The following is a 15,471-nucleotide window of genomic DNA, read 5'->3' as shown; positions in this document are numbered from 1 at the left end:
TTTACTAGACTATGTCTTGTCGCTGGTCCTTCTGATTCAATATTCTCAGTTATGCTTTCAGTGTGAAATTCAAATGTTTGTTTTGTTTTTTTTTTCAGGAAAATTTTCTTAATTATAGTATTTAGTATTCTGTTCCTTTACTTTGGCTTTCTTCTTCAAGGATGCCATAATTCATGTAACTAATCTTCTTTGTCCATCCTCAATATTTGTTCCTTCCTCTTGACTCCCTTCAATCTCATACTGCACTGATTTTTGTTGTTGTTGTTTTTTAATTTTCCTCCTTCACCTTCTGTTTCTTCCAAGGCAATATGTACTGGGTTTGTTCAGTCTTGTGTTCCTTCTAATTCAGTCTTCACTTTTGAAATGAATTTTTCTTTTATTGTTTATTCCTTGCTGAGTTGTCACCTCATTTCTGAGTTTTTCTAATTATGATATATAGTAGATACCCCTTATCTGTGGGGAATCTGTTCCAAGGTGCCCAGTGGATGCCTGGAACCAAAGATAGTACCAAACCCTACATATACTATATTTTTTCCTATACACACATACCTATGATAAAGTCTATAAATTAGTCACAAGAGATTAACAGCAATAATAAAAGAGAACAATTATAATAATCTACTGTAATTAAAGTTGTGTGAATGTGGTCTCTCTCTCAAAATAGCGGACTGTACTCACTCTTATGACAATGATGATGATGATGTGAGATGACGAAATGCCTACATGATGAGATGAAGTGAGGGGATGATGTAGGTGCTGTGACACAGTGTGAGGAGACTACTGATCTCTGATGATATGCCGGAAGGAGGATCATCTGCTTCATGACCACAGATAACAGAAACCACAGACAGCGAAACCATGAATAGGGGCGGACTACTACTGTGTTTTGTTTTCTCAGGTCTTGTAACATTTTAATATCTTTTGTCATTTTGAAATAGTAGATCACAGGATTTTTGTGTTTAAATATGGAATGCTTGCAAACGTGCGTGCCATCCTTGAGCAGGGACCATGCTAATATCTGTATCATTCCAATTTTAGTACATATGCTGCCAAAGCAAGCACAATAGATGACAGTTCTGATCTGTATTGTGGGCATGTCTTTCTGGCATAGGAACAGTAGTATACTTCTCTTTCTCTTTTTATTATAATAACTTTGTATGGGAATTGGCCTTAATACTTTGTAGTTATTTAATTTATTTTGTTTATTCATTTTTGAGAGAGAGAGACAGAGCAGGAGCAGGGTAGAGAAAGAGACACAGAATCCGAAGCAGGCTCCAGGCTCTGAGCTGTCAGCACAGCCCCAATGTGGAGCTCGAACTCATAAGCTGTAAGATCATGATCTGAGCTGAAGTTGGTGCTTAACCAACTGAATCACCGAGGCACCCCTTAGTTATTTTTACATAAAAATGGTTTTTCTGGGGGCGCCTGGGTGGCTCAGTCGGTTAAGCGTCTGACTTCGGCTCAGGTCATGATCTCGCAGTTCGTGAGTTCAAGCCCCGCGTCGGGCTCTGGGCTGACAGCTCAGAGCCTGGAGCCTGTTTCAGATTCTGTGTCTCCCTCTCTCTCTCTGACCCTCCCCCATTCATGCTCTGTCTCTCTTTGTCTCAAAAATAAACGTTAAAAAAAAAAAAATTTAAAAAAATGGTTTTTCTGGCCACCTACACTAAGCAAGTTACGGGAAACCTTCTCTAACATCACAGAGTTCTCTCTTTATTTGTTTTTGTGTGGGGCTCAATAATACAGTGCCTTGGGGCGCCTGGGTGGCGCAGTCGGTTAAGCGTCCAACTTCAGCCAGGTCATGATCTCGCGGTCCGTGAGTTCGAGCCCCGCGTCAGGCTCTGGGCTGATGGCTCAGAGCCTGGAGCCTGTTTCCGATTCTGTGTCTCCCTCTCTCTCTGCCCCTCCCCTGTTCATGCTCTGTCTCTCTCTGTCCCCAAAATAAATAAACGTTGAAAAAAAAAATTAAAAAAACAAAAAAACAAAAAAAACAACAACTACCTTTTATTTCTGGGCTCCATACAGATCTCTAGGGGAGAACTACTGACAGTGGTGATGGAGTCTGAAAGGGGGCTGGGAGAAAAAAGCCAGGGAGTTTCCTGCCTCCCTCAAATTTCACACCACAGGACATTCTCTTACACATCTGCTCATGCAGTCAGCAGGGAACTGCTGCTGGATTTTTTAGCTAGCCTTCTCATCCCTTGCCACATGATCTATGGGGTTGTAAAATTAGACAGTAAATCATACGAGACTAAAGAAATGTTAGAAATGTCTTCACTCTTAGGAAAACAGTTTGAAGACAAATAGTCTAGGCTCCTGCTGGAATTCTAACAGATAAACCTCAAAGCGCCCTCTGCTGGCAGCCAGTATTAACCACCACTAGTCAACAATTACAAAATAATGCAGACTTCATTGGTACGTATTTTTAAGATGGTGATCACACACAGGGATTTATTTATAGTTATTTATATTTACTACTATATTCTACAACTAAAAAAACTGAATGAAAGCATCATAAGTTAAAATAGCTCTAACTCATACAGAATCTACAATTTTGTTCTGTTTTGTTTTTACTACAAGTTTTCAAGTATTACAAACAAATCTAAAGGATATTTGAAGATGAAATGGACTAGTCATTTATAATTGTTGAGAATAGTGCTTGATTAATCAGCATATATAATTGTTGGGAATAACTGTTACACTGTTTTGGACATTTTTATTATGAACAGGTGTAGTATTTCTGAAATAAGTATATGCTGTGTTGGTGCTTCCAACTTCATATTTTTCCCTGGTCAAAACAAATAAACTCATAACTATCCTCTCTCAGTCTTTATGTAAAATTTCTAACTGCCTAAGAGAGATTATCATAAGGAAGAATAAAGACAAATTCTTGGATTTATGAAAATTAAATTTGCATTTATCAAAATTAAGAGTTTATTACTATAGTACAGCCTTAAATTAAAGTTAAATGAAATTATATGGAAGAATGAAATAACATCTTGAAAATTTAAATCATTCATTTTAGTACTTTCTAAACTGATAGTTATTCATATATTAGCATAGTCATAGAAGATATTTAAAATACCAACATCAAACACCAAATATCTTGCTCGACAAAATTAACTACTTTTTTGTGTGTATTTACACAATGATATACACGGTACTTGCCTAACTTTTTCCTAGAAAGATTATAAAAATTTTATAGTTCCTCATTTTCTTTTTTTTTTTTTTTTAATTTTTTTTTCAACGTTTATTTATTTTGGGGACAGAGAGAGCCAGAGCATAAACGGGGGAGGGGCAGAGAGAGAGGGAGACACAGAATTGGAAACAGGCTCCAGGCTCTGAGCCATCAGCCCAGAGCCCGACGCGGGGCTCGAACTCACGGACCGCGAGATCGTGACCTGGCTGAAGTCGGACGCTTAACCAACTGCGCCACCCAGGCGCCCCCATAGTTCCTCATTTTCAAATCTTGTGCCTATCTATGTACTGAGGTCACTAAAACCTCACTATAACTTTGGATATAACTCAATGCACCGGAGACCGTATTTATCCTCAAGAGAAGAAACTATGAAACAATCTAGTTCTAGATCTTTACACAAAAGATCAATAAAGTAATTTATTTCTCAATATGAACATTAATTTGCCATTTACAAATCCTCTATATTAAATTATTAGTTAGGCCATTCCTGATTAATAAGTCTAGAGAGTCTATTGATTTAAGTAGATCAGTGAGTAAAAACACAACTGTACAAAATTCTATTTTAAGAATGTTGAGGATAAAATTGGGAAAGTGTGGGGCAAAAGGTTACCAACAAGGTTATAAATTTCATAGGCAAATATAAACTGTTTAATGCCACATCCTTTCAGAGCACTTTGGCTTGTATTAAAGTTCTGATGTTTCCTTTTGTTTAATTACATACTTTGTTTCTATAGTAACTCTAAAGCATATAATCCGTTGCAATGTTCCTAAGCCTTTTACATGGTGACTTCTTTTCAGTCAGTAAACAGTAATAACAATATAATCCTTGTTTAGATCTTCATCTTCTTCCTGAAGATCCCTTAATTAGTACACAGCAGAATTAAATGCAACTGCAGTCTCACTATGCAATTTTGAATAATTAGAAGAAAAAATACAAATTCTAAACTAAGTTCCTAAGTTTTCTAGGAATTTACTGCCACCTTCAGGTTTTAATCAAAATGCATTAGTATTACAGCTTTTACATTTTTAGGAGTCCCTGGTTAACGCAGTAGAAATATTAACATTATTTTCTGGTTTTGAAAGCAGAGCGCTCTCTAACTTATATTGCAGTACAAATGTCTTTCATGACTCGTGCTTTCATTTTGTCTTGTCTTTTATGATTCTTCTATAACATGTAATTGAAAATCAAAGCCTACAGTTTGTTTTACCAGTCATTACAACTATAATTACACACTGGGAGCTCCCAGAAGACTATCCAAAATATACTTAAGGATCTTTAGGTTAAATCTAATGAAAAACCCTTCAACAACAACAAAAAAAACTGTCTTAAATGTTCCATGTCTTTAGCCCTCTAGCTAAAGACCACCAGGAACATACCTGTAACTGAACAAGGTGGGCCTCTTGCTCATTGCAGTGAGAGAGAACACATATCAGAGGGAACTGTGGGTGTCTGAGAAAGAAGGTGTTAAAAAAAAGGACTTACAGGGGCGCCTGGGTGGTTCAGTCAGTTAAGCATCTGACTCTGGTTTCCGCTCAGGTCATGATGTCAGGAATCGGGAGTTCAAACCCATGTTGGGCTCTGTGATGACAGCAGGGAGCCTGCTTGGGATTCTGTCTCTCTCCCTTGCTCTGTGCCCTCCCCCCCCCCCCACCTCTCAAAATAAACTTTAAAAAAAGGACTTAGTGGGGCGCCTGGGTGGCACAGTCGGTTAAGCGTCCGACTTCAGCCAGGTCACGATCTCGCAGTCCGTGAGTTCGAGCCCCGCGTCGGGCTCTGGGCTGATGGCTCAGAGCCTGGAGCCTGTTTCCGATTCTGTGTCTCCCTCTCTCTCTGCCCCTCCCCCATTCATGCTCTGTCTCTCTCTGTCCCAAAAAAATAAATAAACATTGGAAAAAAAAAAAAAAGGACTTAGAGAATTGTATCATATAAGTTTTTGGTAGGGTTCAAAGAAGTGTCAGGAAGTGGGGGCAATTCTATGATTGTGTATCTTAATTAATCTTATTTATAAGACAGGAGGTATGAAACAAGGCCAAAGATGTAATTGATAAAGCAGCAGCAGTTGGTCATATTAGCAGTAGGGGGCAGGTTTAGTATTTTTGTTGTCTGCAGACTGGCCTTGTTTCTATCTATAGTTAAACAAGATTATGAGAGGGAGAAGGTCTTGTGTTCTTTGTCTCACTTCATCACAGCCACAGAGTGGCCTTGTTTGATGTGGGTGCTTTATGAGATTGTTTCTATTCAACAGGAGAACGCCGAGGCCCAGCAGCGAGGGCCAGGCAGTTCCTGGTTTCCTCCTTCTCACGTGTGCATTTGCGACTCTACCAATATCTTTAGTTTTTATTCCTTGAATTTGTGGTGAAATTACAAAAGTTCATTATCCTTTTTAAGATGAAAATCAACAGAATATGAAGCCCTAGTGTTTGTGATAAATGTTACAAGGGTCAGAAACCCAACTCAGGGGTCGTCAGGCATGTAGGAGGGGGAGCTCTCCTCTCTGCTCCCAGTCACGGCCCAAGCCCGAGGGAGCTCTTGAGGGAGCTCTTGGCACCAGTCATGGCCCAAGGCCGCTCTCTGAGCAGGAGTGCCAAGGCAGGGGGAGACCCGAGGAGACACTGCCATTCCGGCCACTCTGCCTGCAACATGCCTCCTGTTCCCTCACCTGGTTCTCTGGACTTTCCCTTTTTTCTACCTCCATTTTGAGCTTTAAAAGATTCTCTGAGATTCTGGCCCTCTATTGGTTCTGTTCCTGCCAAGTGAATAAACTAGGGCACAGCAGGACCTATTATTTACAGTAAAGGAACGGTGTGTGTATGCTGCTGCACTTCTCGTTTTCTTTTTTGATATAATATGTCGTGGTGATCATTCCAGATCAGCCCCCACAGATCTCCTTCATCCTGTTTAATGACTGCAGGGTATTCATGTTACGGAAACAACCATGTGCAATTCCACCGTATGGAACTGCTGAACAGTTAGATTTTCTCCCTTCCTTCCTTCTTTCTTCTCTCTTATCAAACAAGGCTGAGGTGAATCCTTTTGGACATATAGTTTTGACCCTGGGAAAGAGTATACTTGTAGCACAAATTTCAAGTAAAACTGCTTAGTCAACTGGTGGGGGATTTTATAGTTTATTAGGTATTGCTACATTTTCCTGCAAATAAATTGTACCAATTTACACTCCCACTAACAGTATACAAGGGTGCCTATTTCTCTTTATCACCAGAAACACAGATTCTGGTGATAATTAATTTTCATCGTCATTCTTCTCCCTTCTCTTTTATTGTTGGTTTTCCTTCACACTGTGTAAGCCGTCCTTTCAAGCCCTTTTAGAAGTTTTTGCTCGCTTCATTGACTTTAGCTACCACTTGTGCTCTCACAGTCCCACATCTAAATCTCTGCCCTCACCCAAGTTATATATTGTTACCTGCTGGGCATTTCCATCTGGCCGTCACACCTTTTGAACTTAACACATAAAAAAGAAACACAAATATTATCTCTTCTTTGCATCCCTCCCCCAGTCCCAGCTGTACTCCTCTTGTGTTCCCACCCTTGATTCATGCAATGATCCACCCAAATTCAGACCTTAGGGATGCTGGGGTATGTGATTAAACTCATGGCCTTCAGGGCAAGACTAACTGCGAACTTGCCACTTACCAGCTGTGTGACCACGGGCAATTTCTTAACCTTTGTGTGCCTCACAACGTCCTCATCTGAAAATGAAAATAATGACACCTGATGTTTCATAGGGTTGTGAGGAAAATCCAGTGAATTAATATATGCCATGAGCTTAAAACAGTGCCTGTGACATGATAAATCCTACGTAAGGGCTATTTATATATTTCGACCCCTCATAGATTTTAACTCGGAAACATTTTCTAAAATCACCCTTTTCTCCTGTGCCACTGATGCTACCCTAATTCAAGCCTTTAGTATATTTACAAGGATGATTGTGATGGCCCAACTGGTCTCCTTGCTTCCTGCCCTTTTCTCGATAGCAAATGTTATATTTCTAGAACCCAGAACTGTTTGTTTTTGGTTTTGTTTTACACTCCCTGCTGCACCTCAATTCTTTTATCTGCAGAGCACTGCAGTTCCACTTTTTCCAAGAAAGACTTTTCCCCCAACCATGTGTCTCCCACAGGAGCACCTGTTTCTCTCAGGCTCTGCCAGTCTTGGTCACAGTTGTTTCGGCGGGCATATAACTCAGGCTGCCCCAATTAGAACCCTTCGCTGGGATCTCTCAAGCTGCAACGGTGGAAAAAGAATCAGTCTCCCTCTCACATTGATACTGACCGGGAAGGAAACAAAGTTTGAGAATGACAGGCAATTAAGTTTCCTGAGCTGTGGAGAAAGATGACAGAGAGCCAAAAACACGGAAGATGCGTAATTTCTTGGCATTTAACTTCCTGCTTCCAGCCGGCCCACAGCCCATCTGAACCCCGATCTTCCTCGTGTTACATGAGTCTTCTAATAAATTCCCCTTTGTCTATTTTTCTGAAGTTGGTTTCTGACCCTTGCAACATTTATCACAAACACTAGGGCTCATATTCTGTTGACTTTCATCTTAAAAAGGATAATGAACTTTTGTAATTTCACCACAAATTCAAGGAATAAAAACTAAAGATATTGGTAGAGTCGCAAATGCACACGTGAGAAGGAGGGAACCAGGAACTGCCTGGCCCTCGCTGCTGGGCCTCGGCGTTCTCCTGTTGAATAGAAACAATCTTGTAAAGCACCCACATCAAACAAGGCCACTCTGTGGCTGTGATGAAGTGAGACAAAGAACACAAGAACCCTTGGGCATGAGAGGGTGCAACTCACATGGGTGTATAGCAAAGACCCAGGCCAAGCTGACCCTGTGTAGTGGATACTGTTGTTATAAATACATATATAAAGTATAAAATATAGATTAACACTGTGGAGTGTTAATGAAAATGAAAAACTTCCACAGTCCGTGAGTAATTTAAACAGTGCCTGAAGTCTTTTTTTTTTAATCAGTTTTCCTGAATAAGTACAATTGCCCATGGATGTATTTAAACACAATGTACTAAAATCATAAACTTATCGTCAAGTGAGTGAAAGCACTTTACTGATTCTGCCATTAACAATGCCATTTTCGGGGCGCCTGGGTGGCTCAGTCGGTTAAGCGTCCAACTTCAGCTCAGGTCATGATCTCGCGGTCCGTGGGTTCGAGCCCTGCGTTGGGCTCTATGCTGACCGCTCAGAGCTTGGAGCCTGTTTCAGATTCTGTGTCTCCCTCTTTCTCTGACCCTCCCCTGTTCATGCTCTCTGTCTCAAAAATAAATGTTAAAAAAAATGCCATTTTCAAATTCTTTCAATAATAAATGAAATAGGATATTTCTTTTCACATCCCTCTAATATAAGCAGATGTCATTTAGCCTCAGCTGAAGGATCTGGTTTTCTAAGCAGTTTGACATAAATTGTAATCTGCTCCGGTAGAAATGAAATCGCCCATGTGGCCTGCTTCTGGACTAGTGTGCTGGCAAAGCCACCCACCTCAGACCCACATTAGACACAGAAAAATGGATACGACAAGGAAAAGTAAACTCCAAAGACTGTTATTACATAACTTTTTCCCTTGACCTTACCTGAATATAAAATGTGTCTTTGAAGACAATACATTAGCTTCAAGTTTGGGAGCAAAGAAATTTTAGACTTACAAGTTGCTTTCTAGTGATGGATAGATAGATGCATGGGTAGATGAGTGGGTGTGTGGGTGGCAAGGGAAGGAGAAAGATAAACACACAGTTCTCAAAATGATTAGCAACTTGAGATAAAAGCAACTGTTTTGGAGCACTCCAAATACAAGTTCTGCCACAGTATATTGCCTCTCATAACTTGTGAAAAACCTCACGAGCAGAAATTTCTAATAATATAGGATAAAGAGTAAACATATTAGAATTCTTACATTATGTTCATTTTGTTTTAAACATGAAAAAATTAAATAACAATGCTCTGTTTATACATTAAACATAGTTCCTGATACATAGCAAGTATTAAAAATTAAATACTATCACTGGCTGCCCATGTGTCAGGGTCTACTCTGGGAAAGCCTATGGTACAGAAAGAACTTAGAGGGGGAAAGTGGGCAAGACCTGCAGGGCCCATTAACAGAGGAGAGATCTTGGTCAGCAGGGCACCAGGAAAAAAAAAAAGTCAAAAGTAAGATGATAGCAATATATCCAGCACAATACCAGAAATGGGGCAGCCTCACCAGGAAACCGGAGACTCTGAAGTTTCACCAAAACAAATCTTCTGATCACAAGGTGGCTTTACACAGATTTTCCTAGAAGGAAAGAATTGACTTGAGGAGTCAGGTCTCCTTCTCATTTATACTTCCCAATTTAAATGATTAAATTGACACTTGGCTGCCCCTTCGATCCACTGTGGGTCAGTCAGCCTGACTTACCCAGAAAGCTGTCACGTTGGGGCATGTATCAGTTTGCCAGGGCTGCCGTAACAAGATACCGTAGACTTGGGTGGCTTAAACAACGCAAACTTACTTCCTCACAGTGCTGGATGTTAAAGTCCAGGATCAAGGTGTTGGCAGGTTTGGTTTCTTCTGAGGGCTCTCTCCTTGGCTGGCAGAGAGTTACCTTGCTCTATCCTCAGAGTCTCCCCGCTGTGCACATGTCTGATGTCCAAATTTCCTCTTCTTGTAAGGACATCAGTCAGATTGGATTAGGATCTACCCTGAAATGATCTCATTTTAACTGATCAACCTCTCTAAAGGACCCTATCTTCAAATACAGTCACATTCTGAGGTGCTGGGGGGTAATGCTTCAGCATATGAATTTGGTGGAGGGGGTGGAAGGGGGGAGGCACAATTCAGCTCATAACAGGACATATAAAGTTCAAGTTTCTGGGCCTGTGAAGTAAAGGGCAAGACTGGGCCGCAGTGACCCAATGGGGGAAACTGCCTCAGTTAATCCCACCTGACCTACCAGCCACAATTCCTGAGTTCATCCATAAAGACAATGTAAGGAACATAACGTTTTTCTCTAACCCCATTCTAACCTTTCATGTGCTTTTTAAAAACATTTTAGATTTCCTAATCTTTAGCAATTAAAATAGTTTATATTCCAATTTGGCATGAGACTACATAAATCCTAACTAGTATATTCATCCTGCATCCACTTTTCTTACCTTATAAATTCATTTTAGTTCAGTTTTAGTGTACTGAACTTATTCGGTCCACAAACCAAACCTTGGAAATAACAGCTGACATCCTTGTTCTTCTTTTTGAACAATTATCAGTGAGGTGTACACGTTCTTGGAGTGGTGTCTGAGTTCTGAGTAGCAATAGGTAATATGTGTATCCGAACAACTCTCACATGAGGAAGGCTGCAATGAGAAGTATCAGTGCTCCGGCAACCAATCAGAGGAGTGTGCTATTAATATTTGTTAATCATTATTAATAATGCATTGGATTAGTGATGGTTGGACTTTTTTTAAGTGGCAAATGGCAGAAAGGGGTGGGCTGAACATGAAATACTAGGAGCGGTGGCAGGAAAGGCCCATAAGTTGATCCTAAGACAAAGGCTGATCATAAACAATAACGGCAGCAGCAACTGATAAATTGTACTTCACAGATTCTAATAATCCTCCTAAACTAAATCCTCCTAGACTTTTTGACCAGACTCTAATGGCAAACTGCCAATAATAAAATACATTTTATAGTACTTTAATTACAGATGAACATACGCTTACCTGAATCAATGTCAATATTTCAGTTGTTACATGATACAGTATTAGGCTGTATATGTTTTGAAAGTAAATGCACTAAATCATAGTTTTTGAAATAATGATTTTCTATTTAGAATTTCAGAACATATACAGTACATGTTTATTAACCTATAACATATATGCATTTTAAAAAAATTTTTAATGTTTATTTACTTCTGAGAGAGAGAGAGAGAGAGAGACAGAGCATGAGCATGAGCAGGGAAGGGGCAGAGACAGATGGAGACACAGAATTCAAAGCAGGCTCCAGGCTCCAATCTGTGAGCACAAAGCCTGATGTGGAGCTTGAACTCACAAGCCATGAGATCATGACCTGAGCTGAAGTCGGATGCTTAACCAACTGAGCCACCCAGGCGCCCCATATATGCATTATTTTTAAAATAAGTATTACTTGGCCATCTTGAATATCTATACCCCAACAGAGGTTGAATTGTGGTTTAAGGAAGCAGAAACATCAGTTCAACACTACAGTTCTCTGTATTTATTCATGTAAATTGGCCCAAATCATTCTTAGAGGTGGACAGGTTGTAACTCATAAAGAACTTATGCACCCATAATTCAAGACACTACAAATGACACTCAAACACATCTTTTTATTATATACTAAATTTAAAAATACAAATCTTATTAAAAATGCTTATGAAACATTGTATACATAAGTACTGTCAAATACTATTGGATTATGACATTATGTACATTTGCTAAGGTTAATTAGAAACAGAACAAAGTACATAACTTTGCTGATAACGAATTTCAGAAGTCAAATATTTTAACATTTGGCAACTGTGAAGTAGTGATCTGCACAGGAAGATGTTTGCAGAGGTAAAATAGTAAGAAAACAAACGGAATAATGCAGATATTCCTGCCCTAAGTGTTAATAAGTAGCTCTCTTCCTCATCCTCTTCAGTCTCATTGTAACAGAAATTAAAGTGCACAAGACCACCAGGAATACTTGATTTGGTTGTACCCTAACATATACTACAGCCAACTGTGCTGCCATATTGAGGGCTTCAATTCTTTGTACTGTTCCTGAGGTTTTAGAAGCTAATTTTGAATGTGGCTAAGGGAAGAGAGGTCAATACTTTCTAAATTGCACCAAGTGGCCTTAAAGTGTAGAAACACCAAAGATAAAAATATTAATTTGGGAATAGATTCAAGAAAATTATCCCTGTCTACTTTGCCCTAGGAATAAAATTAAGATAAGAACCTAGTTTTACCTCTGGAAAATGCTTACTAAAAATCTGTTTCAAAAGATCAGACATGTACAGCAAGCACCACAATACTGTCGGTTACTATTCACCACTTATATACCACATCATAAATACCAGGCACAAACACCTGCCCTCTAAAGGTTCACGAGAAATATAGGTAGAAGCATGTTATTACTCGACACTAATTTTACTAATTAACATTAAGTGTAATTTGTAAAAATAGGTCACCACCATACAATCAAGGAAGAGGAGAAGGAAAGCTGCTAATCTACAAAAGTGCTCCCTTTAGCTTTCAGACCCAATAGCTTAATGTTGGGTAAAACAAGATTGTAAAGTAAGGCCATCAGTTCTAAATTAGCTGATGATGCCATATATACATACTCACGTATATATGTTTAAATTTCAATTCTGATTTAACACTAATGTACTAGTACAAACCATTTATAGGAAACATTTTATGAGGCTTATTTACAAACACAATGAGTGACAAAGATACAGAAAATCAAAGAAACTGCAGACAAATATAGCCACTTAGCAACACAGTTCACTAAAGATAAGACAGATTTGCATAATATTTTTAAAAAACAAAGAAAAAAGTTTAGTAAGAAACCCCTACCATATACACCTATTGGTCATTGGACCTAAAAGGCAAATAAATGTAATGATCATGATTAAGTTTTTATTACTGTCTCATTGACATATCAATATGAGGTCTACTCAGAGTACTACCTACAAATACAGTCTCTCATGATTTGATGAGAATATTAAGTTATTGAATACATTTTTAACTCCCATGGCACATCACACTTGATAACACTAATAAGGTAGCTTTAGATAACACTTAAATCATGATTATGAATGTTTAATTGAATATTTTCCTTTCTGTAGCTGTGAAATGTAAAGCTTAGATTTGCTTCCATCAGGCCTCTTAAACCAAACTTCATCATGGTTAATTGTTGTAATTACAGCACTAAAAAAGGGGGGGAGAAAAGGAAGGAATGAATGAATCGCAATATGCCGCCTCCACTCATTTTAGAGTAACTAGTTATAAAACCAAAATAGCTGGACTGTAAGAGTAGATTCAGGTATATAATTATCATTTACCACAATGCTGCTGCATTATCAGCAGGGCATGCTGTCAAAAACATCACATTCAGCAATCCCTTTTCTTTCCTTGATAGAATTGGTCATGTTTACTATTAGAACTATTAAATGCACATCATTCCTACTACATCCCTAGCCCCCCATCACCACCCCAAGAAAACACAGTGGAACTAAGAACACTAAATATATAGTATTACACCTCCAGTTCAGATCAGCCCTGGCTGTAGGAAATCTTTCAAATACCAAACCCTAATTCCCAGTATTTCCCAGTATCAAACCATCTATGGTACTTGTATGGGTTCTTTTTTGACACTACTTATCTAGTATGTAGAAATAGTTTTAAAAATAGATTTGTGTTTAACCCTCTTATACTATTTCATCTCTTTTTAAGTCACATTTATGCTAAGCAGTAAAGAGAATGTCTTAAAAGTAGTAAGATAAAGCAAAGAATCTAGGGGCATCACATATAACCTAGTAATTAGCTCAGTGGGCTTCTATGAGAAAAGTTACTATACACAATGCTCCTAGGATCCTAAAATTTTAAAGATGAAATTACAATTCAAGTAAAACCACATTTGGAAAATGAGTATTCTTCACTAAATACAAACACTTCATTTACCATTCATAGCTAGAAAAAGACACCTTCTTACTGTAGAAGGCTACCACTCTGAGAATTAAATCCTAAACTACTGAAGGAATAGAAACAATAATTAGCATTAATAGTTTCCAAATGAGTGACAAAACTTAGATAAACCAGATAAAACTTAGAAGGCTATAGGGGCACCCGGCTGGCTCAGTCAGTGGAGTGTGTAACTCTTGATCTCAGGGTTGTGGGACTGAGCCCCACACTGGCTGTAGAGATTATTTAAAAAAAATAAAGTCTTAAAAAAAAAACAACTTAGAAGCCTATATAAATAATTATATAAACCTTACTTAAGCCAGACTGAGTTTTTTAAAAGGCAGCTTTTAGTTTTCAAGTTGTATTGTAATTACTGTTACTCTTAAGATTTTCATGATTTTCCATTACTTTCCTACTCTAACTGATACACATCCTTGGTGTCCAAAATACTGTAACACCCAAAAAAAAAAGTTAAGGATTAATATGCCCACCAAAAACTTGTAACAGTCTGATTTAAGATCATAATATTAAAACCCTAACAATTCATCTATTATAATAACTAACAGATAGGACCACTTACCTGGCTAAATAATTCCAACATTTCCTCTTGTGTTAATGCTTGTGCTCAAGAACTTAATATGTGACATTGGTGTATAAATATTAACACTGGTGTACATACATGCTAAATAAATCCTATGCCAAGAGAAAGGAAGGATCCATAGGCAAATAATGGTGCATTACGAATGCACTACGGACGAGGCAAATATTTATTGACAACAATTGTAAATTTTAATACTGAGCAACACTGAAATGATAGTTTTTACCTTGTAGGACATTCATCTTTTTTATCAATACATATTGTTTGTCCACGTATATACCATTCACCATCATAATATAATCTTCCTTCTTCAGATCTAGCACTGTGCAGATGTTTTTCCAGTTTCACAGGCGCTAAAGGGATCAGTTCAAAAACTGTTACATTAATAAGACATTGTCAGAAGAACAAAAGTGCAGAACATTACGAAGTAACACCAATCCATGCATATATGTGAAAAAAACACTAAAAATAGTTCTTAGATATTAAGTCTAAATCTAATAGAAATAAGAGAATTTAATTTCTTACATTTCTTTATAGAATTCACTAAGTTTTAATATAACTACAAAATGAAGCTGTACAATGGACGATAAATCACCGGTGAACTAGACAAGTGCCTGAAGAAGGGGAAGCAGTTACATTATCAATTATGAGTGTCAATTTTAAGTAGGATTTAAGATATCATAATTCCAAGAGTAGTGTTCACTAATGAAATGAAACCACTGATGGGGGGAGAGCTCTTTAGTATGTGGATGACTTAATGGCCCTGATCCAACAAGTCTCCACAGAAGAGATCCCTGAACTTAGGTTAAATGACTTACGTTCTGTCTTCACTCTGTGTGGACCCAGTGTAGCCATTGCCTAATTAAAAAAAGAAGACATTGACTGAGTTTATAGACTGAAAGTATATTTTGGGGTCTATTTAATGTATACAACACTACTCAGGACCTCAAATGACTAACAGTGAAATGTAATCTTCAGCTG

At 38.3% G+C, this 15,471-nt stretch overlaps 1 protein-coding gene and 1 non-coding gene across 5 annotated transcripts in view; both read right to left on the bottom strand.

Annotated features, from left to right (window-relative positions):
- Positions 1-959: 959 nt before the first annotated feature.
- Positions 960-1,062, bottom strand: LOC122469715. The gene has a single exon (XR_006293609.1). It is a non-coding gene; the product is annotated as a U6 spliceosomal RNA (small nuclear RNA).
- A 5,241-nt stretch (positions 1,063-6,303) lies between these two features.
- BRMS1L (BRMS1 like transcriptional repressor) overlaps positions 6,304-15,471 on the bottom strand; it is a 35,579-nt gene continuing 26,411 nt past the window's right edge. Inside the window, exons 8-13 of one of the 4 annotated variants that reach the window (XR_006293369.1) lie at positions 15,309-15,348; positions 14,717-14,864; positions 10,362-10,559; positions 9,719-9,908; positions 9,430-9,501; positions 6,304-6,904 (exon numbers count right to left, since the gene is read on the bottom strand). Coding sequence is in view for 2 of the 4 variants with exons in the window: in XM_043556010.1 (XP_043411945.1) it covers positions 13,022-13,139; positions 14,717-14,864; positions 15,309-15,348 (306 nt within the window). In the remaining 2 variants the exon portion in view is untranslated. Of the gene's footprint in view, positions 6,905-9,429; positions 9,502-9,718; positions 10,560-11,531; positions 13,140-14,716; positions 14,865-15,308; positions 15,349-15,471 lie in introns of those variants that run through there. The other 3 variants (XR_006293368.1, XM_043556011.1, XM_043556010.1) reach the window with 3 other exon arrangements.

The sequence above is a fragment of the Prionailurus bengalensis genome, chromosome B3, assembly GCF_016509475.1.
Source record: "Prionailurus bengalensis isolate Pbe53 chromosome B3, Fcat_Pben_1.1_paternal_pri, whole genome shotgun sequence".
NCBI lineage: Eukaryota > Metazoa > Chordata > Mammalia > Carnivora > Felidae > Prionailurus > Prionailurus bengalensis.
Note: the sequence above shows the minus strand (reverse complement) of the source record. Positions and strands in the feature narration are given on the sequence as shown.